General features: G+C 66.1%; 1 protein-coding gene across 1 annotated transcript in view; it reads left to right on the top strand.

Annotated features, from left to right (window-relative positions):
* The window catches only part of TTC28 (tetratricopeptide repeat domain 28), a 224000-nt gene that overhangs the window by 183926 nt on the left and 15068 nt on the right, over window positions 1-25006 (top strand). The window contains exons 11-17 of the mRNA XM_051973038.1: window positions 2741-2881; window positions 12175-12319; window positions 19983-20162; window positions 20691-21411; window positions 21914-22038; window positions 22853-23084; window positions 24203-24279. Coding sequence (XP_051828998.1) covers window positions 2741-2881; window positions 12175-12319; window positions 19983-20162; window positions 20691-21411; window positions 21914-22038; window positions 22853-23084; window positions 24203-24279 — 1621 coding nt within the window. The remainder of the gene's footprint in view (window positions 1-2740; window positions 2882-12174; window positions 12320-19982; window positions 20163-20690; window positions 21412-21913; window positions 22039-22852; window positions 23085-24202; window positions 24280-25006) is intronic.

The raw sequence follows: 25006 nt of genomic DNA, 5'->3' as shown, positions 1-25006 counted from the left end.
GTCGCGGTGCCCGCTGGGATGTGGGGGCCCTGTCGCGGTGCCCGCTGGGATGTGGGGGGGCCACACTGCTCAGCGGGGGCTGGAGGGCCCTGTTGTGTTGCTGCGTTCGCTCCGAGGGCCCCTGACCCATGGTCCGCACTCACTGAGGGATTTTGGGTTCGTCTCCGGCAGCTGGGTCTCCATCATGGGGAAATGCAGAGGGGAGACCAGGTGTGAGCAGGGCCAGACGGAGCGCCAGCATCACGGCGGGCAGGGGCCCGCTAACATTCCCTCCATTTCCGGCTCCCTTTATAGTTGTCACTGGGGCTCTGGAACGCCGGGGGGAGAGGGGGAGCTGCGTCCGAGGGGGTGAGCTTCCCGCGCTCCTCACACAGAACATTCTGTCGTGGAGACGGCGCTTTGGCGCGGAAAGCCGTCCCTGGGCTTCCGCGGGCTCAGAAAAGCGGCCTTCAAAGGCTTCGCTGCATCCCCGGCCGCCATCCTGCGGGACTTCGCCTTTGTGGGGATCTGCGGGCGCGCCTTCCTAACGAGCCGCTCTTGTCCTTTGGAGCAAAGCCCTTGACTTCAAAACAGTTTCAGCAAAAGAACCAAAGGGACGGTGAGAATTAGTGCCAGGAGAGGACGGGAGCCCGGGCCTTCCTTTGTGGGCCACGTTCCGTGGCAGGGAAACAGGCAAGCCGCGGCGTGGACTCCCCCGGAGCGTGGTTCGGGGGCTGCCTCCCCGCTGGTTCAGGGCCAATGGCATTGATGTGGAGGACATCCGCGGCCAACTGTAGCTCCTCCGGAGTCAGCCCTAACTCTGCGCTGGGCCCACTGGGCTTTTCTTTTGACTCCAACACCAACCTGTGTAACGTGCTGGGGCTGCCCGCTACCCCGGGCTGTGTCAGAGCTGGGAGCTGGGTGAAGGTGCCCATAGTCCCCCCGGCACGGGTTGGAGCTGGGGGCTGGGTGAAGGTGCCCATGGCCCCCCTGGCACAGGTCGGAGCTGGGGGCTGGGTGAAGGTGCCCGTGGCCCCCTGGCACAGGTCGGAGCTGGGGGCTGGGTGAAGGTGCCCGTGGCCCCCCCCGGCACGGGTCGGAGCTGGGGGCTGGGTGAAGGTGCCCGTGGCCCCCCTGGCACAGGTCAGAGCTGGGGATCCTCGATGTAGAAGGAGACGTGTAGCTAGTGGAGGAATGCCGAGTCTTGCTGAGGGACCCTGGAGGGCGGGCGTCTGACCTGGACCACTGCCCCCCTCTGACGTGCCTGGCCAGGGCTGCCCCCCCCCCCGCCAGACTCCTCAGCCCCCGCTGGCATCCCCGTCTGCCCGTCCCGGGAAGCCCTCAGAGACTGCCTCAGATATCCCTTCCACCACCTGGCCGTTTTTCCCTCTGGGTTTAGTGCTGGAGTGTCAGGAAACAGGAGGTAATCCCGTTAGGAATTAGAAGCGGGTGTGAAGGCAGCTGGGGAAGGTGATGGAGGAGAGCGCCAGCCCCAGCTCGTTCTTCTCCCCTTCATATCTTGCTGAGTGACAAGCAAAAATTTGTCAGAGCTGAGCCACCGGCGGCCTGCGGAAGGCCGCCTGTCCCTGAGCCCAAGAGCTGCTCTGATGCCCCCCGAGGGGCCGAGAAGCCCCCTGCAGGGTCCCGTGCCTTTCCCGACCCCTTTACCAGGGACAGCGGGGCAGGGACCTCCCGCCCCGGCTCCAGAGGCTAGAAATGTCCCTCTGCAAGCCCAGGTCACCCTTTGCTCTTCCATTCTGTTCAAGCTCTGACCCACAGAGGGAGGGCTGGTGAGGGCCAGGAGGAGGGCAGCGTGAGGGGTGCAGAGAGCCCGTCTCCGTGGGTACCTAGCAGCCGCGTGACCTCGGGCAGGTCAGAGCCATCTCCCCTGGAAAATGGAGCAGCTTAGGAAGCCTCCCTGACCCCCGAGGTCACCAGACAGAGAATAGAAACGTGAGCAAAAAAGACTAAAAACAGTTGGAAGGAGCCCTTGCAGGATCAGCCCAGGCAGCGAGAAATTAGGCCGAGACCCCGCGAGCCCTGCAGCGGGACTTAGGGGAAAGAGCCGCTCGGAGCAGCCAGTGGGACTCCCTCCGTCCCCTACCTCCAAGCCCCCTCCCTTGGGCCATTTGGAAGCTCTGGCCTCCTGGGAGCCGGCCCGCCCGCTGAGGGCCACCTGTTGGCTGCCGGGCCCCGGCGCTCAGGTCCGTCACGGAGGAAAACATTGGGGGAAGGCCGAAGTGCTGGGGACCCTGGGGTTTGCGGGGGGCTGATTTTCACCTGGAAGACCTTCCCATGAATGGGGGCGAATCCCACTGATCTAGGGGAGCAGGTGCTGAACCTTCACAGGACTTAATCCGGGGTCTCCTGGGGGATGACTCCAGTGGGCTTATGGGGTTCCCAGAAGCCCCCGGCCAGACAAGGCTCGGTCATTCAGGGTCTGGGCAGGCTCAGGTGGGAGGCGGCCCAGCGGCCTCCTGTCCTGCTGAGAGGTTTCCAAGCTGGGACTTGTACCCAGTCACAGCGAGCCCCGAGCCCCGGCCAGTGCAGACCCACCAAGGGCACTTGGCTCCGGGCCTTGGTCGGCACAGGGTTCGGGCCGCTTCTCCCCGGGGCTGTCTGGGCACTGGGAAGGAGCCCCCCATTCTCGGGGGCACGGAGAAGGGAGGGACGGCGCGGAAGCCGGGCCCAGGAGGCTCCCGGGGGGCGGGCCGTGGTCTCCCTTCCATGACGTCCGTCCTTCTGGCTGCCTTCCCTGCAGACCCTGTGCCAGCAGCGAGACGGAGAGCGAGGCCGGAGACATCATGGACCAGCAGTTTGAGGAGATGAGCAGCAAGCTCGCCTCCGTCACTGACCCCACCGGCTTCCTGAGGATGGTCAGCCGGAATCACCTCTTCAACCGGTGAGTGCGGGCTCGGGCCGGGCAGGGAACAGGGCGGGGCAGTCTCCAGAGCGGGGCCTGTCCACCAGGTGAGGTGACGGCCTCCGAAACGGGGAGCGGCCAGGCCAGGAGAAGGCCCTCTTTGGCGCAGAGGAGCCATGGGCCGCTTTCCCCACAATCCCTGGTTGCTTTCTGGAACGAGAGGAGCTTTGACATCCTCTCCTAAAGGCTGCAGCATGGACCCCTCCCTGGGGCTGAGGCGTCCAGAAGAGGGGGGATCGGCTGCGCCCATCCCCCTCCCCCAGAGCCCCCGGGACGGCGCCCCCCGCTCAGTTTCCCCAGGGTTTCTCCGGTAGGGGCAGGTGGGTGAGGACTCCCGCTGAGAAACCCCGATCCTGGGAGGCAGCCGGCGCTCCCGTCACTGGTTGCCTAGCAACTGACTGGCAGCCACATCTTGACAGTCCCTTGGAGGGAGGCAGGGCCCTGCCACAAAGGAAGGGGTTCCGGTTGGCCCAGGTGTGAAGGAAGGGGCGCTGACCCTGGAAATCGGGAACAGAGACAAGGGGCCAGCTCCCCCTCGGGCTTCCTGGCTCCTCCTTGTTTGGCTGCCGAGGTCTCCCCTCCTATACACGAGATGGTCGGGAGGGAGCCCAGGGATCCCAGCTGAACCTCGGAGCTCAGGGGGCAGGGCGGGAAATCCCCGACGGTCCGGCTCCTGTGACTTCCACTCTTACCCCGGCCTTAGCCAGTGCCCCGTTAGGGCCGTACAACACGTAGCCACACAGCTCCACTGTGGGGGGCACCGGGGACCCAGACACCCCGAATCCAGCGGTCCCTGCCCTCCAGAAGTGCACATTCTGCTGGCGAGAGGGGTACGGCCCATGCGGTAACAGGAGATAATCTGAGGTGGGACGAGAGAGAGACAGAGACACAGAGAGAGAACAGAGAAAGTGAGAGACAGAGACAGAGAACAGAGATACAGAGATACAGAGACAGAGACAGTGAGAGACAGAGAGAGAACAGAGATACAGAGAGATACAGAGACAGAGACAGTGAGAGAGAGACAGAGACACAGAAAGAGAACAGAGACACAGAGAGAGAACAGAGAAAGTGAGAGACAGAGAGACAAAGACAGAAGGAAAGAACAACTGAGGGAATCAAGAAAGATGTTGCTTAGGAGGTGACGGCGAGGGGACACGGAAGGAGGGGCTGTGTCTGTATTCAGAGCTCAGGATGGTCCTCCCTGGGCTGGCGCTGATGCTTGTGAACAGGGCGTGGGGATGGGGGAGACTCTTCAGCCAACACGGTTCCGCAAGAATACTCGTTTTGAAAATGAGCCTCCTTCCCAATGGTGCTTTCTTAGGGAGTGTCCTGCAGAATTCACATTTGCTTGGGCACAAACAGGAACGGGGAGAGCCCACGCCCGGTGCCCGCTGCCCGTGACGTGCTGCCCTCCTCCCGCCTGCTGCCGCGTCCCCCGTGGGCCGCCCCCTCCCCCCGGCCGTGGCCTGGCGGACGCCGCGCCTGCTTGTTGGAGTGTTTGTTTGTGTCTCTTTGCCATCTCTAATACGAACGAAACGGGGCTGCCATCTTTATGGGGTTCTCGTCTTTTATGACTGGGTCTTTGATGAAGAGGTTGGCTTGACCGTCCCCCTGGAAAACAAAGTGAATGAAGACCGTCTCTCCCCAAGTGTGTCTGCAGTGGGTGGGTGACCCTAGAGCTGCCCATGTGTGTGATTGTGTGTGTGTGTGTGTGTGAGAGTGGGGGCGGGGGCACTTTCAGACAAGGCCCCACAGCCCGTTGCCACACCGGGGCACTTCCCACTGGGTTACACCACCAAGAGGCTGCGCGATGTGACAAAAAGGGCGGGCGCCGTGTCAGCCTTGACCCGTGGGGAGCATCAGGCCCCTCTCCCCGACAGCTGCTGTGACCTCAGGCTTTTGGCCCCCGGCAGGCATCCAGCCCTGTTCCCCCTCCCCTTCTTCCCCCCCCTCCCCCCCGCTGGCTCTGAGTGCGTCCTGGCTGGGTGCGTGTATGACCCCGTGAGCACTGTCCGTCCCTGGGGGAGCCGGGGCGCCCTGGATTTCGAATCAAGGCTTGGCTTTCAGGCGGCTCCCGGGGCACAGCCCCCTCTGCCACTTTGCATAATCTTTAGTTTTCCTAGGAAAGCAAAGAGCTAATTATAACGGACAGGATCACTGCGAGAGCCGACATAATGGAGCCCTTCCTGTAGAGCACGCCACCGTCCCAGGACCACAGGTGGCGTTCGGTGCCTACTGGCACAGCAGGACCCAGAAGAATGAGCTGGAGGAGTGGGCGAAACCAGCTCCAGCCCAGCCCTGGGCCCCTTCTGTCCTGCACAAGCTGGAGCCCTGCCAGAGAAAGGGCCTGCACTTCCCACTGGGACCGGGTAGGGAGGATCCATGGATAATTGGCTGGGGTGGGGGGTGTCTGCCACCCCCATTTCCACGGCTGAAGCCCCCATCTGAGGCTTTGAGGAGAAGAAATGTTCTTTATGCCAAAGTCTGTGAGAGGGTCCACCAGAAAGGCTGCTCCGACCCTGGGAACAGAACGGATTTTGCCACTTTATTTTTCTGTCGCCATCCTAAGACCCGGCGGCTGAAACCTATTTAAACCAGGAAGTCGGCCGCCCTCGGCAGGGGCAGAATGTGTGTCCAAGCCACCACGTGGGTCAGAACGCCCCCGGCACAAGGCCCCCGTGGGGGGCTGCCAGCACCCAAACCCCAAAACCCCGGGGCGACCCCAGGCGCAGCTCGCCTCTCTTACACAGGAGGCCGGAGGGAGGCCCCCAGCCGGGCAGCCGAGGGCCAGGAGTGCCATCGAGGTCTCTGGTTCCGAATCCATGGCTCCCCCCACTCATCCAGCCTCCCGGGAGGTCCCTCAGGAGCCCCGGGGAAGGGGAAGGAGAGCCGGGCCAGTCCTGAGCCCCGAGGGGCCCAGAGTCTTGTCTGAGCCCTACAGGACTTTGCATTAAATCCGCCGGTGGAAGATGGAGTCGGATTTGCCTCCCGTGGTGACTGAGTTGGGCCCTCACTGAGGCACGGAGCCGGTCATGATGGGAGCCTGGCCCGTCTGGGGAGGAAGGGGAAAGCGGAGGCCTGGGCCCTCTAGCGGCCATTGCTGCCCCTGGAGCCGGGCGGGGCCCAGCGTGCCCACGCCCTGCAGGAGAAGCTCCGGAGGCGGGCTGAGGTTTGCCCAGAGCACAGAGGGTCCGGAGTCACACAGTGACGGTGGCAGAGCCGGGACTCCCGGCCAGTCTCTGCCGAGATCCCAGGGGCCCCCACCGGACTTGGAGGACAGAGGTGCCCAGAAGGCTGGGCAGGGGGAGTCCGGCTGGGACTGAGAGCCGGGGCCTGCCTCCACTGCACCGAGCGTCTGTCTGTGTGTGTCTTCTGAGGCCTCGCCGGCCTCGGCCTGGAGCCCCCTGCGGCCTCGCTGGCCCCGCCCTGGAGCCCACCGCGGCCTCGCCGGCCCCGCCCTGGCGCCCACCGCGGCCTCGCCGGCCCCGCCCTGGCACCCACGGCGGCCTCGCCGGCCCCGCCCTGGCGCCCACCGCGGCCCCGCCCTGGAGCCCCCCGCGGCCTCGCCCTGGCGCCCCCCGCGGCCTCGCCGGCCCCGCCCTGGAGCCCCCCGCGGCCTCGCCGGCCCCGCCCTGGCGCCCCCTGCGGCCTCGCCGGCCCCGCCCTGAAGCCCCCTGCGGCCTCGCCAGCCCAGAGCAGGCCGGAGGGTGCTGAGGGGCTTGTGCCAGGGCGGCTTGCGCGGCTGAGCCGGGCTCCGGGCCCCCGGGGTTTGTGCCCATGAATGATGGTGCCGGGAAGGGCCCTCCCAGCACTGGCAGAAATCCTCGGGGCGTCCGGATGGCGCAGGGAGAGATGGGGCTTTTGTCAGAGCTGGAGGACGGCCGGGGCGCCGGGAGAGAGTCTAGGCCGCCCGAGCAGGACAGCGCCCCAGGGAGCCCGGAAGCCTCCCCTCCCCGGTGCCCCCCATCCGGGGGTGTTTCCTTCCTCCCTCGGGCCAGACTGGCGGCCCCTTCCCGGCTTCTCCCGTGGGGGATCCGGGCCACAATGTGCAGGATGCTCGGCCCAAAGCCGCCTTTTCTCCGGGAAGGGAAAGGGAAGGGGCGGCCTTGCCCCGGACGCTCCCTCCGCCAGGGGCCCGAACTTGCTGCGGACGCCGGAGCGCCCCCTGGAGGCGCGACGGGAGGAGGGAGCCGGGCCCGGCTGTGGCGCTTCCAGCCATCAAGTTCAGCTAGAAACTGTCAGGCTCGAGTAGACGCGGCCCTCTGGCGCCACCTGCTGGGTGCGGGCAAGGAAGCAAGTGCTCAGCGGGGCCAAGCATTGAGGGAAGCCTGGGGACAGAGATGGGGGAGGGGGGGCCCGCAGCCCCCCAGCAAAGACGGCCTTGGCGCGGGAGCCCAGCGGGAGGCGCCGTTTCTGCGCCTGCGCCCCAAGCTCGTCCCGAAGCTTCTCAACAACGACCGCAAACCTGAGGCCGTATCAGTCCCACTGCTTCCCCCCCCCCAGCGGACCCCGGGCGGTGCTCGAGGGCGCATCCCCGCGGTACCGGCGTCATTGGGCGGAAGCAGTTTGCCCAGGATCACACGGTCAGGGGGGCGACGTCCAAATGGAAGGAGGAGCCCGAGCCGGGCCTGGCTTGTCCTCGGGAGAGTGGGCGGCCGGGCCCTGGGCCTCGGGCGCTGACGGGCCCTCCCCGGGCTGTGCCGGGGCTCGGACAGGCCGGACTGGCCAGCGCAGCTTCAGCCGCCTTCCCTTCCCTCCGCTCCTCCCCCTCCCCCACCCCCCTCCTGGAGCCGCGGCCCCTTTTTCTTTGCCCCGGGATCATTTTCAGTCAAGTAGGTGGGAAAGGAGAGACTATGGCCCCATTTTACAGTCAGGAGAGCTGAGGCACAGAACATTACTCAGCCTCCGGCAAAGGCACACTGAACGCTAAGAAATAAAACACAGGAGCCCCTCCGGATGCTGTGCCTGGGCTCCTGCCGCTGCCGCCCGGGAGAGCAGCCAGCCATCGGGCAACAAGGTCCCGAGAGGAAGCGAATCCGGGGTCCCAGAGAGTGCTTCCCGCCGGCAGCCGCTGGGCCCTTCCCGGTGCCCAAGTCTGGGAGCCTCGGACCCCGCCCCAACAGGAAAAGCCTCTGGGGCCAGTCGGGTGCAGACTGAAAATCATGCCAGCCTCCGGGCTTCCCCAGCGCCCTTCCTGGTGCCCAACAAAGGGCTGAAGTCACGCTCTTCTCTGTGCCCACCGAGGCAAACAAGGGGGTCCTAGTGTTCCGCTTGTGGGAGAAGGAGGGGAGGGGGCCCAGGCTCAGAGACAGGAAGCAAACGGGTGAGCTAGAGATGCCCATCTGCCAGGCCCGGGCGGTGACCTGTCCCTGAAGTAAGAGCCGATCCTCTCTCCGGTTAAACAGCCAACATCGAGATGCCAGCGCAGATCTGTGTTTCAGTAGGCACTGCAGAGCTCACATGTTCTGGGCAAAGAATGGCCTCAGAACGGAGAACGGCAGAGGAACCTTAGAACAGAGAGTGTTAGTCCTGGGAAGGGTCTCAGAACGGAGAACGGCAGAGGAACCTTAGAACAGAGAGTGTTAGTCCTGGGAAGGGTCTCAGAATGGAGAATGTTAGTACCAGGAAGGGCTTCAGAACGGAGAACGGCAGAGGAACCTTAGAACAGAGAGTGTTAGCACTGGGAAGGGCCTCAGGATGGAGAATGTTAGTACTGGGAAGGGTCTCAGAACAGAAAGTGGCAGAACAACTTCAGAACACAAAACGTTAGAGCTGAGAGATCTTTTAGAACTTGGAGTTTTTGTCTTTTTTGTGCCCTGGATCCCTCTGACAATTGGTCAGGCCTATTGATCCCTATTTAGAATAACATTTTTAAATGCATAGAATAAAGGAGGACGAAGGAAACCCACTATATTGAAATATTACATTCAAAATCTTTTTAAAAATTAGGGTCCTGGACCCCAGGCTAAGAACTTTTCCTTAGGGCCTAAAGCGTAGGCTGCCGGCCATGACACATGGAGCACAGCGCAGATAACGCGCTTCCACACCCGGCCGTAGCTCAAAAAAGAGTTTTCCTCCCGATGTGGTGAGGTCCGCAGTGCTTTGTTGTCTCTTTTACACACGAGGGGATAAACTCGGAGGTTAAATGATTTGTTCTCCTGACTGGGCTGGTGAGAGATAAAGCCGAGTTTTCTGACTGCGTCCGGCCTTCCTCCCACTGTTACTCTGCTAGAACTGGACTAGGCCCGAGGACTTAGAACCTTCCAGCTGGAAGGGACCTTAGACTCCTAGAAAACAGGATTCCAGAGCCGGAAGAGCCCGAGAGAGCTGCTAGCCCAACTCCCCATTTTGCGGACGGACAAACCAGGGCCCAGAGAGGGGAAACAGGTGGGCAAGGCCAGACGGCCAAGAAGGTGGAAACAAAATTCTCCTCCGTGTTTTGTCGTTCCGTCACCAGCAGTTCTTTGTGACCCCGTTTGGGAGGGGTTTGCCACGGCTTTCTCCTGCTCATTTTACAGCTGAGGAAAATGAGGCAAGCAGCACGAAGGGATTGCCCGGGTCACACCGCCAGCCGGTGTCTGAGGTTGGATTTGAACTCGAGGCTTTCTGGCCTGGCGGTCCATCTCCTGCACCTCCCCGCTGCTTAAGCTTCCTTTAAAGACACAAGGAACAGAGGGGGCCTCAGGCGCTTTGGTTTTGGGCTTAAAGTGCCGGTTCTGGCCCGCAGGCCTGTGGGCCTGTCCCGGCCTTCCCTTGCTTGCGGTCAGCAGCTCCCCAGCGAGCTTCGGGGTCCGGGGGAAGCTCTGACTGAGGTGGGAAATGGTCCCACGAGCCCAGACGCCGCCGCCTTTTCTGGAAAGCCACCGTGACAACAGATTAAACGAGCCTGGATCCAGACCCTCTTTGGGGGCCGAGAAGAACCACCTGGAATACAATTTGGGGGTCAGCTTCCTAGGATGGGAAGGGCCGCGCTGGGTCTGGGGGAAGCAGCAGTGGTGTGTTTGCCCCAAGTCTGGAGGGGGGAGGGATCCCTGTCACTCTCCTTACTTGTAAAGGTCTTCCAGCCTCCTGTTGGGCCTGCTGAGGGGGATGAAGGCCCCGCTAAGGGCTGACCAGCCACGCCCGGCGGTCCCCAGCTCCTGAGTGCTGTCTGGTTGCCAGGGGAGGGCAGCGCCCGCCTCCCCCACGGAGCGCTGGTCTCCTTCCACTGACCCCTCCACTAAGCAAGGCCGCCCCCGGCCCCCGCCCTTCAGTCTCACTGTTTGAGCCGATGGAAGGTCCCTCTTGGTTCCCCTGGAGTTAATGGGCCTCCCCGCCTCCACCTGCCCTCGCCTGTCTGGCAGCCACATCACTGCCGAGCTGGCAGGGACAGAGGCTGGGGCTGCAGGAGGCTGCGGGTCCCGCCTCTGCCCCTGGGGCTGCTGGGAGCTTGGGCTTTGCGGGGCCTCCCCTTCTGACCACCTGCCCGAGCAGAGAAGCTGAGAATGCCTCGCACTCAGCCCCGCACGAGGATTGGGTCCTTAAGGCGGACCTGCCCTTCTCCCAGAGGCTCCCAAAGCCTGAGGAGAGACCGTGCGAGGGGCTCCGGCGGAGAGGGGGCGTCCCTGCCCCGCTGCCCCTCGCGGGACCTCTGCCCGCCAGGCCCCGGCCCCAGGCGTCCTGTGGCTCCGGGAGCCGCCGCACGGCTGGCGAGTGCGTGAGGAAGCGTCTCTCCGGGGGGCTCGTGGCCGCTGAGACGGGACGGCCCCGGCCCGTTTGTGTGAAGTCCCTCGTGAGGGGCCGTGCGTCCTTCGGGGGGCTGTCGCCGGGGGCTCCCGCTGAGAGGGGCCGTTTGAATGAGGTCGCCCCAGGAGAGCCGTGAAAATGGCTTCCAGCCGGCGCTTCGCTGCCCCCCTTTTCTAGGACAGCCTCGTGTCTGACATGAGTGCCCTCCGCTGCTGCCCGGCCCTGTCACCTGCAGGCCGTGGGTCTGATGGGGGGAGCTCAGCGGCAGGGAACGACCCCGGGGCACGTGCGCCCCTCTGACCCTGATGTCCCGAAGCGACGGGGTCGCGGGCAGTTACTCGTTCCCGGGCGAGGGGCCTGGCTTGGTAACTGGTGGTGACGGGGCCCTCCCGGCATCAGAGCTGGGTGTGTGCCCACGGAGGGAACTGCCGGCACGTGGGGGCGTGAGCCGGCCCGGGGCGGGGGGCAGACTGCCAGCCATTCAGCCGCCTTTGCCAACCCCGAGGCGGCCCGGGTCAGGCGGGCATTCCAGGCAGGTCACTGGCACAGCTGAGGGCGGGCGCCGCCGTCGGCCTGGGCAGCAAATGAAGGAGGTGGCCGAAGTGTTTCCCGTGGGTCCGTGCCCAGCCCGAGGAGGGAAACAAGGGGGGCTGGGGAGGCTCAAGCGCTTCAGGGAGAAGGGGGCAGCCGCGTGAGCCCCATGCTCTCCCCCAGAATCGCTCCTCAGTTTCCTTTCCCGCGCTCCCCCGAGATCCCGCCCCAGCTGCCCTGGGCTGGCCCCTCAGCCTCCTTCTCAGCTCCCGCAGACGGCTCCCAGATCTCAGCTCTCCCGAGCACCTTGACCTCAGCGAGCCCGAGGCAGAAGGCGCTTCCTCCCCAAATCCACCTCTGGCTTCTCTCCCACTGTTTAAGGTGACCCTGTGCTCCCCTTCCCCAGGCCAAGGGAGGGCCCATGGGCTCCTGTCCCTCCCCAGCATCCCTCCTGCTCTGACCCCCCCCCACCAGATCCTCACCCCTCCATCCTGCCCTATGGCAGGGGCTGCTGGGGGTGGGGGGCTCCTGCCTCAGGCCCCTCCCCACTCCAGGCCATCTCCCCGCAGCCGCCAAAGGGCTTTCCTCGAGCTCAGCCGGACCATGTCCCCCCCTCAGGAATCTCCAGGGGCTCCTCCGTTGGCATTAAAGCCGCTCCTGGCGGGGTCACCTCCGACCTTTCCAGTCTCCTCCCACTTAAGCCCCTGATCCAGCAGCAACGGCCCCCCCTCCTCCCGGAGCCGAGCTTGGGCTCAGACCCGCCTTCTCCCGGGGCTTTCCTCAGAGACCCCCCCCGTATCATGTGTTTGGACCATCTCCCCACTGCAGCGGAATCCCTCCCCCGCCCCAGCGCAGCCGCATCAGTAACCCATGTGCCGACGGCGCTGAGGAGGAGGGCACAGGGACAGCCTGGGGCGGGGAGCAGCTCACGGGGCCACGTTGGCCCGGCCCGGCCCCCCTCCCCTCCAGGGGAGCCCGTCCAGCCCCCGAGTAATCCTCGTCCCCTCTCTCTGCAGGAGCTGCCACAGCATGACCAGCTTGTTCAGCAACACCGTGTCCCCCGTTAAGGATGGGACATCCTCGCTCCCCAGAAGGCCCAGCTCCCTCAGCAAGCCCCCGCTCCGGGCTCTCTACGACCTGCTCATAGCGCCCATGGAAGGGGTAAGTGGCTGCGGCGCTGACCTCCGAGCGGGGCGGGGGCTGTGTCCGTGGGAATGAGAACAGCTGAGAAAGCCAGGAGGGCTGCAATCTCTCTGTCTCTGTGTGTCTCTGTCTCTCTGTGTGTCTCTGTCTCTCTGTGTCTCTGTCTCTGTCTTTCTCTGTGTCTCTCTCTCCCCCCACCTCCCTGCTCTGTCTGTCTCTCCTTCCCTCCCTCCCTGCGCCCCCTCTGTCCTTCTGTCCCTTCTTCTCTGTCCCTGTCTTGCCCTCCCCCCCACTCTCGGTGTCGGACAGCCCGGCGTGGGAAGGGGAAGAGCGGGGCTGGGCTGTGACCATCCCCAGAACTGGGGGCCGTTTCTCTGGGGCCGCTTTGCGAGCCCCGGGCCTGCTTGTGTGTGCGGGGGGGTGTGAGCGAGCCCCCGGGACCCCCAGCCCCTCTCTCCCGCCGGGGTTCCTGTTCTCTGCACGGTGAGTCTCGGAGAAGGACCCGTGTTCTCGCCCCCTCCTCTCTGGCACTTTCTGCCTCCCCGCCCGGGCGGGCGCCCGCTTCCCCGGGCTTTGCCCCGTGGCTTCCGGCACAGCCCCCCGCTTCCTCGGTGGGACCCTGGGCCCTTGTAACTGGGACTGTCACAGGCCTCTGTGGGCTCGGGCCCGGAAGGTGGAACAGCCGGCTGTCGGTGCCCGTCGGGATGCGCCGACATCAGCGGCGGCCCCCGTGCGGTCTCGGAGTCGTCCCCAGCCGGGGAGAGCTCGTCCGGCTTCCCAAGGCTTCTCCGAGCCTTCTCGGCTGTTCTCCCTGCACACGCGGGAGCTCGCGGTCCCTGCTTTTTCCAAACTGCAAAATACGGTGTTGGATCCAGAATGGACGAGGGACCCATGGAAAAGTCCTGACCCGAATCCCGTCTCTGCTCCCGGCTTCCGTGTGCTCTCCGGTCCTCCCGGAGCCTCTGGGGTCGGCCGATGGCCCCGAAAGCCCCGGCCGGGCCCGCAGAGAACAGGAACGACTCCTCGGTGGTCAGAAGGACTCCCTAAGGCGACGCCCCCTTCTCCTTATCCCCCCCTGTCCTTATCATGAGGCGTCCGGCCGGAGAGCGCTCTCCCAGGAACGGCCTCCCCGACGCCGTCCTAACTGATCCAGATTCACGTCCGCGCTGCCCCGAGAGGGAGAGAGGCCAGACCTGGCGAGATGGTTCTCACCTTGTCTTTCCTGCCGTCCGCCATTGAGAGTGGGTTCGGGGAATTATTGCTCGCTCTGTCGTCCTCCTCCTCCTCTTGCTGCTCCTCCTCCTCCTTCTTCTCCTCCTCCTCCTCCTCCTCTTCCTCCTCCTTCTCTTTTTCCTCCTCCTCCTTCTTCTTCTTCTCCTCCTCTTCCTCCTCCTCCTCCTTCTCTTTTTCCTCCTCCTCCTCCTCCTTCTTTTTCCTCCTCCTCCTCCTTCTCTTTTTCCTCCTCCTCCTCCTCCTCCTTCTCTTTTTCCTCCTTCTCCTCTTCCTCCTCCTCCTCCTCCTTCTCCTTTTCCTCCTCTTCCTCCTCCTCCTCCTTCTCCTCCTCCTCCTCCTCCTCTTCCTCCTCCTCCTCCTCCTCCTCCTCCTCCTCCTTCTCTTTTTCCTCCTTCTCCTCTTCCTCCTCCTCCTCCTTCTCTTTTTCCTCCTCCTCCTCCTTCTCCTCCTCCTCCTCCTCCTCCTTCTCCTCCTTCTCCTCCTCCTCTTCCTCCTCCTCCTCCTCTTCCTCCTCCTCCTCTTCCTCCCTCCTCCCCTTCCTCCTCCTCCTACCCCCCCCCAAGAACCAGGCCCAGCAGCGTCTCTGAGAGCCCCCGAGAGGGCCCTGACCCCGGGCACCCTCCCAAGGCCGCTTACCCCGGCTGGCTCCTCAGCGGCAGCGAGGGGAGGGAGACGCAGCTGCGGGACCGCGGCCCCTTCTCCTGGCAGCTGAGGAGGGACCTGGGGGACAGTGGCCCGGGGCCATGGCTCTGAAAGCTGCCCTGCAGGAGGAGGCGGCCCCCACACCTTAGAGAAGAAGGCGCCGAGGTCCTGAGGAGCAGAGGCCCTGTGGGAGCAGCCCCCGAGAGCTCCCGGAGGCTGTGGAAGACCCTGAGCCGAGCGTCTGGGAGGAAAGCCCCACTGGGGGCTCAGGAAAGGCCCGGAGGGGTGGGGGCAGAACCCAGAACAGCTGCTCTGTGGGGGCCGCTTCTGGCAGCCGGGAAGGAGGCTCTGAGCCCCCGAGAGCTCCGGGCTTCCCCCCGGCTCAGCCTCTGAGAGCCCATGAAAACCAGACGGAGCACGAAGCCCCGCGGCCGCTTGTCAGGGACCCGAAGGACGCCCCCGGCCCCACCCCAACGGCTAAAGAGGACGAATGGGGGGCCCAGGATCCCCTGTGGTCACCGAGGATCCGAGACCCCAGATTCCTGCAGGCGGCCAGAGAGCGTGTGGCCACCAGAGGGCAGCACAGGCCCGCCTCAGTCCCTGCTTCGCCCCTTTGTAGGGGGCTTGGAACAGTGTGAGCCCCTGCTGCTGCCCAGGGAGGAAGGGAGGACGGCCGAGGCAGCTTCTTCCCTTTCTAGGGGGCTTTGAGCAATGGCAGCCAGTGTCCGGCCCCTCGTGGGGGCTCAGGGACGACGGGAGGAGCGGCCCGGAGGGCTGAGCTTAGGCCCCCTTCCCAGGGATGGCTTTTTGCTTAGGGAGACCCCCAGCCGTGGCTTCTGCCTGCGCCCGCCCAGGGCCTTTGCTGACTGGACAACAACAGTGTGTCCCCTTCCCCGGGGGGGGGGGGTGTGTCACGTGGCCGGAAACCCCCTCCGAGGCTGCCTGTCCCCAAGGGGCCCGTGTGCCCATCCAGGGGCAGCGTTGCCGGGACAGTGATGAGCAGGCCGGGGGGCATCCGGAGAGCCCCCGATCACCGGAGAGCCCCGCTGTCGCAGGCCCTGAGTGCTGGACGATGCAGCGAGAGCCGGGAGAGACCTTGCGGGGCCGGGCCAGCCTTCCACTTCCCACAGGAACGCCGCGGCTGGGCAGCCCGGGAGGGTGTGGGCCCCGACTCGGCCGGGCTCTCTCCATGGCACGTTGGGGGACGGAGCTCAGCGTCACAGAGGTCGGGGAGACGCCGTCCCGCCTTACCTGGCAGGCGTCCTCAGCCGGGGGGAGCAGGGGACGGGGCGCCAGCCCCGGAGCCTCTCCCCGAGTCCGAACCAGCTGGGTGGCTTCAGCAGCTTGCCCCGGTTCCCTCATCCGTGAAATGGGATGAGAAGCAAAGTTCCCCCGCTCCAGTGTCTGTATCCAGAAACCCCAAATGCATCCATGAAGTCAGACATGATGGAAAAGGAATGGGGAGATGCCCCCGAAGGCCCCTCTGGAGTCCGGCCTCGGTGCCTTCTGCGGCTCCTACTCCAGCAGGGACGGACGGTGGGCGCTCTCCGCCAGCCCTGCCCTCCCCGCGGCGGGCACACGCCCCAGGCCTTTGTCCCGGCCGGAAGAGAGGGAGATGTAGGGCTTTGGGCACGAGGCGAGGCCCCGTTTCTCCGAGGAAGGCCCGGCCCAGCCGCTGTCTCTCTCACGCCCGCGTTTCCCACGTGCTCGGCCTGCGTTGCCCTGGCCTTGGTTTCGTTCCACTCTGGCCCCCTTCCTCCTCAGCCTCCCATCTTCACAGGCCACGCGGCGGGCTCTCCCGGGAGGGCGACGGGATCACGAGCACCCCCCGCCCCGACTTAGCCTCTGAAGCAGCCGCGGGGGTGGGGTCGGTGCTTCCGGCCTGTGCCCGGGGCTCATGGCTGTGGGACGAGGCTCCCGAGCACGGGCCCAGGCCGGGCCGCTGACCCAGGGACCGCGTTGCCGTGTTTGGAGCAGCCGTTGCTCTGATGCATCCTTAGCGAGGGAAGGTGTCCTTTCCTAAATGGATTTTCAGATGAAAATAGCAATTTTGTGTGTTTTTAGAAGGGATTGAAGCCTTTGGAGAGACGGGGTCCCAGACGTGCCAAATGGCCTGGGGAGGCCGGGTCACCGAGGGGCCTCCTCGTCCGCTTTTAATTGAGACTTCTCTGGTAGCACTGGGAGAGGGCAGCCCCGTCTGAGCCCTGCGAGCGCTTCTAGAGCGGATCAGGAAGAGAAAACCCGAGCCCAGTTACATCCAGGCCGGCCGGCACCAGAAGCGATGATGGGGCCCGAGAGGAAGTCCTCGGCTTCCCCGGAGGGGAGAGAGCGGGGTGGGGGGGGGGAGCGGCCCCCTTCCCTGGCCAGCCCAGCGGCGCTTCTCCCTCCTGCTCCGGCGAAGGCTTTTGTGCATCAGGATCAGCCTCACTGGGAAGGTCGCCAGCTTAGGCGGCGAGGGGGGCCTCGGACGCCCTCTCATCCGACGTGTTTGGTTCTCTCGGAGGGTTTCAGGCCCTCCCGCTCCGCAGCGGTCTCTGCCATCTGGGCTCCGGGCAGGGAGAGCGCTTCCCACCACCCGCACCCGCCACCCCGGCCCACCCTCTGCCTGTGAGAATGACTGGAGCGCGTTTGTCCCCCATCCAGACAACCTGAGAGCCCCCAACACCAGCCCTGCCACCCAGCAAACATGAATTTGTGTTTCGGCGTAGCCGCGGCCGGTCTGTCCGTGAGGATCCCCGCGGCGCACAGAGGCCGGGTTGGGAGATGGGGGCTGTCTCCGTTTTAGGGAGTCTCCGTCACTTTCGTTAAATATTTCCGGTTGCATTTTAATCCGGTTTGGGCCACACCTGCTTGTGTCGCGGGCGGCGGCTTTGGCGCTCGTGCAGCCCAGCACTGGCAGTAACGGCATCTTAGTAAATTAGGATTGTTTGCAATTTAACGGTTGATGTGAAGGGTTCACACGACATTTTCCAGTTTATAAGAATACTCAGTTTTTCCCCCCTCCCCAAACCATTTTGACAAATGGGAATTTACTGGGAAATTTATTACTGGGAGAGTCGGGACCTTGGAGGAGAGAATGCTGAAGCTGGAGGGAGGGGACACATAGAACGAGGGATGGGAGAGACCCTGGAACGTAGGGGGGGAGGCCAGACACCAAAGGGCCCCCGACTGGCTCAGCTGCTGCTTCCTGCGTCGGAGGGAGAGGGAGGCTGACGCAGCGTCCGTGGGCGATGGTCCCACCAGGGCTGTAGCTGCCTCTGCCCGCCCAGGGCCGCCTAGTGGGGCCGTCGTTAGCAGTGGAGGGAGTCAGGTTTTCCCCTCAATGGAGAAAAAAGTTCCCAGGCCTCCTGGGTGGGGAAGCTGGTGTTCCCTGGCGCGGGCAGAGACCAGGCCACCGTGAGCATCAGGACGCGGCCGCCCTTGGCCTCCTCGGCCCAGGATGGTCTGTGAACGGTCTCTTCCAGGCCTCCTCCTGCTTCAAGAGGGCCCCGGGGTGGGCTCCCCGGGGTCACCCACGGGCTCCTCCGGGCTCAGGAGAGGAGCAGGGGCGGCCTCCTCCCGCTGAGTCTCCTTGGAATGATTCTGGGAGCAGCCTCTCCCCGAGACCCTCCCTTCCCCTCCCGGTGACTGGAGACTTCCCCTTCCAAGTTCAAGGCGATCTTGGATCTCTCAGGAAGGCGGAGCTTCTGCCCTGGGGGCGGGGCATGCATCCAGCCGAGCTGGGGTGGGGGACATCTTTGCCCCGGCCCTCTCCCTGCCTCTGAGCTGCGCTCTCTGAGTCTTTGGCCGTTTCCTCACGTGGAGCATCGAGGAGCCGCCGGCTCCTGGCCCCCTGATGGACTTTGCCGGACCCTTGGAGAGCCCTGGGAGGGAGCCGCTCCCGGCGTGGGGAACCCCTTCTCCGGGCCAAGCAGGAGAGGGGGAAAGGCTCAGAGCCTCCGAGTCCTTTGGGTGTCTCCTCGGCCCTTCCCCCAACGGTCCCAAATCCTGCCGGTCCAGCTTTGTCCTCTCTCCCCTTCTAGGAGCTAGGGGGGACTGCAGGCGCCTCCTGGCGGCTTGTCCCGGATAACTTGGCGCCCAGCGGACCAAGGCCAAGGGCCTGCAGGCTCCCCCTCACCCGCAGCAGGGAGGCGGCTCCCGACCCCCCGCCCTGGCCCTGGCCCAGCACTTCAGACCACTTCCGGGTCCTTCTGGGCCTAAGCCCCCTGAGCCGATCACTGTCCGCACTCACTCGGGCCGCCCTGCTTTGGGTCACACTCGCCGCCTCCCCTCGGGGTCCCGGCCCACCTGTCCGGCACAGGACCTTGGGCAGGGTCCCAGGACTCGATCCCCCTGTGGTCTGTTCTCTGGTCCCGCCCTCGCTCCCTCCGGTGCGTCAGGCCCTTCTGCTCCCGGAAGCGCTTCCTCCCACCTCCCCTTCCCCTCTGGATTTAAGCTTCCTGGGAGCCCTGAGCCTCCGTTGCCGCTCAGACCCTCCCACCCTCTCAGGGGATGCTGCCGGTTGGTCATTTCCCAAAGGCCCGGATTTGCTCCTGGAGCGGGGCGAGGGAGCCAGGAAGAGCTTGGAGTGAGCCCGCGGGGGCCCAGCGCGACCCAGACTCATCCCCAGCCGGGCTGGAATAGCGGAGACCTTCGGGCTCTGGGAGTCTGGGGGCAGGAGAATCAGCTCAGCCCCTTCCGTTTGCTGCCGGGACCCTCTCTGTGACTCTCACAGTAGGAAGAGCGCTAACGGGCGGTGGGGACATCGTGGCCTTGTTGAGCCCGAGGCCGCCGCTGGAGCCTCAGGATCGCCTGGGTCCCCTCAGGGGCTGGCAGCTGCTCCCGCCCCGAGTGGCCCCGAGCCCGCCCCAGGCAGCCTCTTCTCCCGTCCGGCCTCCGAGGCCCGAGTCACCGAGGCCCGAGACCGCTCCTCCCCTCCCCCCTCCGTCCTCTCGCCCAAAGCGTTTCCTCGCCGTGGTCTGTGTCCCTGCCGGGCCCGAGCCCCCGATCCGAGCCCGCCTTCCAGAGGCCGGGAGGCTGTTCCCGAGGGAGCCCACCTTGTGTCGCCCCCGCTGGGAATTACAGAGCCGCCAGGGGCTGAGGCTGGAGCCGAGGCCTCTGACCTCCTGCAGGGAGTTTTCGGGTCGGAGCTGCCAGAAATCCGGCCCCGCAGATGGGGAGCCCAGGAGTTAGCCCAGGCTTGGGGCAGTCATTTGTTCTAAAGGCGTCCCCAAAACCGCTCCCGAAGCCCCGCAAGCTGCAACTTAGCCTGATGACTTTGTTCTCAGAAAATGGAGGAGAAAACCCTAAACCATGGGGGTCCCGCTAGCCTGGAACTTCCGCGGGGCGCAGGTCACTCCGGCTTAGCCGAGACCGCGCTGCCCTCCACCAGATTCCCAGAGCGGGAGTCAAACGGGAGAGAGCCGCGTCCCCCCGGGAACTGGGGGGGGGCGGTGCAGGGGAGATGTGGCCGAACCATCGCGCTTGGAGCTCCGAGCCCCTGTTGGCTGAGGGTGCTTTACATAACATTAAGTCCCATAATCTCCCTGGGAGGGGGGCTAAGCGGTGACCCGCGTTCCGCAGGGGATTAGGGGGACGGGGGGGGGTCACGCAGGCGCGGTCGCCTCGCCCTTCTCGGCCCCCTCCGCGGCCCGCCACCCCTGCCATCCCCCCTCCCTTTCCCTTCCCTCCTGCACCTCGTGAGATGGGGGGCTTCGGATGGCAGCCCGCGGGCTTAGAGCACGGGCGGGATGGCCCTCGTTCCCCCAGCCCAGCTTCTCGGCTCCTTGTCTCATACAACTCTTATTTTTCCCCCGCTCTCCCCTAGGGCCTGATGCACTCCAGCGGGCCCGTGGGGCGCCATCGGCAGCTGGTCCTGGTGCTGGAAGGAGAGCTGTACCTCATTCCTTTTGCCCTCCTGAAAGGGAGCTCCTCCAACGAGTATCTGTACGAGCGCTTCACCCTCATCGCAGTGCCCTCCATCCGGGCCCTGGGCCCCAACTCCAAGGTAGGCGCCGGCCCCCCGGCCCCCTCAGGGGGCTCTGTCCCCCACCCCCGGCCCCCCGGCCCCCTCAGGGGGCGCCGTCCCCCACCCACGCCTGCACCGGCTGCCTCCGTGCTAAGAGCACTCGGGGTTTTACCCTCAGAACTGACCCCTCACCACTGCCCCGGGCCCGCCCTCCCCTCGGCCCCCGCCGTCCCCCTGCTTGCAGAGAGACCCCAGGGGCCCCGAGGTGCCCGCCGAGGCCTTCTCCCAGCCCCTGAGCAGGCGGCCTGGGGCGTCGGGGGCAGGGGCGCCAAGGCTGGGCTCACCCTCTCGCCGGGGCTCGGGTTAGAGGCGCCCGCTCAGGCGCCATCGTGGGTCCCATCTGGCAGTGACAGCGATGACTGGCCCTTAGATGGGGAGGGAGGGGGGGAGGGGGGAGGAAGGGAGGAGGGAAGGAGGGAGGGGGGAGAGAAGGAGGAGGGAGAGGGGAGGAAGGGAGGGAGGAGCCCGGCCGCCGCCCTCCCCACTCACGCCCCTCTCTCCCCCCAGTCCCACCTGAGGAAGAGCGCGCCCGCCTTCTCCAGCTCCACCTCGATGGCGGCCGTCATCGGCAACCCCAAGCTGCCCTCGGCCGTCATGGACCGCTGGCTGTGGGGGCCGGTGCCCTCGGCGGAGGAGGAGGCCTACATGGTGTCGGAGCTGCTGGGCTGCCAGCCGCTGGTGGGCGCGGTGGCCACCAAGGAGCGGGTCATGAGCGCGCTGAGCCAGGCCGAGTGCGTGCACTTCGCCACCCACATCTCCTGGAAGCTGTCGGCCCTGGTGCTGACGCCCAACGCCGAGGGCACCCCCGGGGGCAGCCGCAGCTCCTTCGGCAACCCCTACACCATCCCCGAGTCCCTGCGCGTGCAGGACGACGCCAGCGACGCCGAGAGCATCTCGGACTGCCCGCCCCTGCAGGAGTTCCTGCTCACGGCCGCCGACATCCTGGACCTGCGGCTCCCGGGCAAGCTGGTGGTGCTGGGCTCCTACCAGGAGTCGGGCGGCAGGGTCACGGCCGACGGCGTCATCGGCCTGACCCGGGCCTTCCTGGCGGCCGGCGCCCAGTGCGTGCTGGTGTCGCTGTGGCCCGTGCCCGTGGCCGCCTCCAAGATGCTGATCCACGCCTTCTACTCCTCCCTGCTGAACGGGCTGCGGGCCAGCGCCGCCCTGGGCGAGGCCATGAAGGGGGTGCAGAGCAGCAAGCAGTTCTCGCACCCGTCCAACTGGGCAGGTAGGAGAGCTTGGGGTTCGCTTTCACCCCCGGCTTCGTGACCCTCAGCTCCCCAGAGCCTTGTCCCGGCCGACACGGGGGGGGGGTTCCCATGGGTGGGCCGCCCGGGAGGTTCCCCAAGGCAAGTCCGGGGGAAGAGACCTCCCTCCCTGAGGGCCCGAGGGCTCTCTGGGGATCCTGGGCTCGGAGGCTGAGACGGCCCCACGGGGCTGGGAGGAGACATCGGCGCTGGGGGACCCAGGGACCACAGGACCCCCTTTGGAGCCGGGGAGGGGGGGGCGGCAGCAGAGACCAGCCGACTTTGCTGCCAGTCAGCGGGAGCCGGGCTGGGAGAGTGAGGGACAAAGTCCCGGTGGGTCGTGGGGGCTCCTGGCTCCCCCTCCCCCTCCCCCAGCACTGGCGGCCCCGCCCGGGGCCTCAGGCCCATGAGGATGGGGGAGCCGGGGGCTGCTCCTCACTGAGGGGGCTCGGGCCGACCACGGGATCCGTCCTCCTCCCACAGGCTTCCTGCTCATCGGCAGCGACGTGAAGCTCAACAGCCCCTCGTCCCTCATCGGCCAGGCCCTGACGGAGATCCTGCAGCACCCGGAGAGAGCCCGAGACGCCCTGCGCGTGCTGCTGCACCTGGTGAGGGGCAGCTCGGCCCGGACCCTCCCCCTGCCGGCTCTCGCCCCCCCCCCCCCCCCCCGGTGCATCCGAGGGCTGGGAGCTCTTTCCATCGGCAGCTTTACCCGGAGCCGAGGTTCTGGGCCGAGGGAAGCTTCCCTGGGAAGCCCTCCCCCAACGACCACATCTCTGGGTGTGCAGGGGCCCCCGAGGCAGCACCGGGTCCCTATGCCCCAAGGGGCGGCGCCCAGTGGGTGCTTAGATGGGGAAATCCCGGCGCCCAGAGCGGAGGCCACTTACCTAGTGACAGGCCCTGCCCCGGGGTCGGGGGCTCTGGGCGGCCTTTTTCCCCTGGGCAGGGGGCGAATGACCGCAGGATTGGCACAGAGGCCCCGGGGGGGGGATGGGCCGGGCTGCTGGGGGGTCGCCTAGGACAGAGTTTCCAGTCAGCGTCCTCCCCTGGTGACGTCCCCCTGTGGTGGGGGGGCAGCTTGGGGTCAGACGGGGCCGGACCTCCAAACAAGGAGGAAACGGGTGCGGGCGTCCCTGCCCAGGGCGGGAATGCCCCGGGGCCGCCTCAGGCTCCCCCCGCCCCGCCATCCGGCACCTACTGCGCACCAGGCCCAGGGCTAGAAACACAGAGAGGTTCCTGTCCCCCAGAAGCCCCCCGCCAATAGGGGGGTGAGAAATATGGGGAAGGAGAACGGGAAATACCCACAAATTGTGACGAGAGAGAGGTTTTATCCGGGGGCATCAATCTGCCTGCGGCCCCCACAGGCCCCCCGGCTGTGCCCTGACAAGGCCCCTTGTCACTTTCTCCTTAACCCCGCCCCAGGTGGAGAAGTCCCTGCAGCGGATTCAGAACGGGCAGCGCAACGCCATGTACACCTCCCAGCAGAGCGTGGAGAACAAGGTGGGCGGCATCCCCGGCTGGCAGGCGCTCCTCACCGCCGTGGGGTTCAGGCTGGACCCTCCGGCCAGCGGGCTGCCCGCTGCCGTCTTCTTCCCGACTTCTGACCCCGGCGAGCGGCTCCAGCAGTGCAGCACCACCCTGCAGTCCCTCCTGGGTAAGAAGGGGGCCAGGGCCCCCCAGAGGGCAGGCGGGGTACAGCCCCTCCTCACCCCCCAGAGAGCAAGTGGGGTACAGCCCCTCCTCACCCCCCAGAGGGCAGGTGGGGTACAGCTCCTCCTCACCCCCTAGAGGGCAAGTTGGGTACAGCCCCTGCTCATCCCCCAGAGGGCAGGTGGGGTACAGCCCCTGCTCACCCCTCACACACAAAGGGAAGATTGGGGTACAGAGGGCAGTGGGGGCAGTGAGGTCAGAGAAGCACCAGGTGGGCTTCGGAAGGTCACAGCCTTAAGCGGCTCACTGCCACCTCTGAAGGGCTGATGGTACGAGGCACTGGGGGCACAAAGGGGCACGTGCCTCTGGAGCTCCCGGGATGGAGAGGTCCTCCCTTTCTGGCCCTCGTCCTCTCCCCGCTGGACTGTGCCAGAGCCCGTCCGATGGCCGCCCCACCCCCAGGCCCAGGCTCCCAAAGGGGCCCCTGCGGAGGAGGTTGGGGCGTCAGGGCCCGCCAGGATGGGCTCCTTGTTGGATGGGGCGGGACGACCCCCCATGGGCTTGGAGGCTGCCCTCGCCTCCCCAGACCCCCCGGGTGTGCCAAGGGCCCTGACCCCTGACCCTGTCCCTCCATGGAGCCGGAGAGGACCCGCTCCCGACCTCCGTCCTGCCCACACCCCGTGACCGCTCCCCAAAGGCAGCCCCCTCTGGGAGCCCCCGCCCCACTCCCTCCCCCCTTCCCAAAGTTCCCTCCCGTCTCAGATCTGCCCAAGAGGCTCTTCTGTTCTCCCCCCTTGGCCTCCAATGGAAGGAAAGAGCAGAGACCCCGGTGGCAAACCAGAGCCTCCGGGAGCACCGGGAGCACGTCCTGGCCGCGTCCTTGGCGGGAGAGCCTGGGCCTGGGCTGGGCTGTCTCTGACATCCGCGTGTGTGGGAGCGGGGCCCGGGGAGGAGGGGTCTGGGGAGGAGGGGTCTGGGGAGGAGGGGCCGCTCAGTCAGTGCCACAGGGCCCCGGGGAGCTGCCAGGCGGGGACCTCCAGGAAGGGGACAGCGGGCGGGGGCGGCCAGTGAGGGCTTCACCCCCCCAGGGGGCCCTGAGCAGCTCCCCGTCTGCTCTTGCAGGGCTGCCGTCCCCCGCCCTCCAGGCCCTGTGCAAACTCATCACTACCTCGGAAGCTGGAGAACAACTCATCAGCCGGGTAAGCGGCGGAGTTGGGCGGGCCGTGAGGGTCCTGGAGGGGAGGGAAGGCGGGCTGGGACTGGCGGGCAGGGGGACTCCGCGTGGGGGCTCCGGCCTGGCGTCCCCCACGGAAAACCAGAGCTCTTCTCTGAAGGCAGCGGGCTTGGGTCGGACCTTCAGAGAAGCCTCTCCCCCGCGGGCCCAAAGACCCTCCCCCCTTCTCCCCGCCCCCAACCTTTGGGAGCCGCCGCTCCCAGGGGTCCCCCCCCCAGGGCGCTCCGGCAGGGGCGAAGCCGGCCCCGCAGAGGAAGCTTGGGGCGCCCGGGGTCCCGAGCCGGCAGCCTCGCCCTTCCGCCCTCCTCCCCCTCCCCCTCTGTGTGCTCTCAGGAGCTTGGTTTGGGGTCTTGGTTTTTGAGAGGAAAAAAAGGGAAGAAAAGTGACCTCCCTCAGAAGTTTCTGGACCTCGTGCTGCCCTCTCTGGGCCGAGAGGAACGCTCTCCAGTGCCAGCGGGAGCCGGGGGGAGGGGTTCAGGGTGACCACGCCTAGGGGGAGGGGCCAGTCATGGGGGAGTGGCTCAGGGGGACCACGCCTAGGGGGAGGGGCCAGTCCTGGGGGAGGGGCTCAGGGGGACCACACCTAGGGGGAGGGGCCAGTCATGGGGGTGTGGCTCAGGGGGACCAGGCCTAGAGGGAAGGGCTCAGGGGGACCAGGCCTAGGGGGAGGGGCCAGTCCTGGGGGGAGGGGC

Source organism: Antechinus flavipes, chromosome 1 (genome assembly GCF_016432865.1).
Source record: "Antechinus flavipes isolate AdamAnt ecotype Samford, QLD, Australia chromosome 1, AdamAnt_v2, whole genome shotgun sequence".
In the NCBI taxonomy this organism is placed as follows: Eukaryota; Metazoa; Chordata; class Mammalia; order Dasyuromorphia; family Dasyuridae; genus Antechinus; species Antechinus flavipes.
The sequence above is the reverse complement of the archived record's forward strand: the minus strand, read 5'-3'. Positions and strand labels throughout refer to the sequence as shown.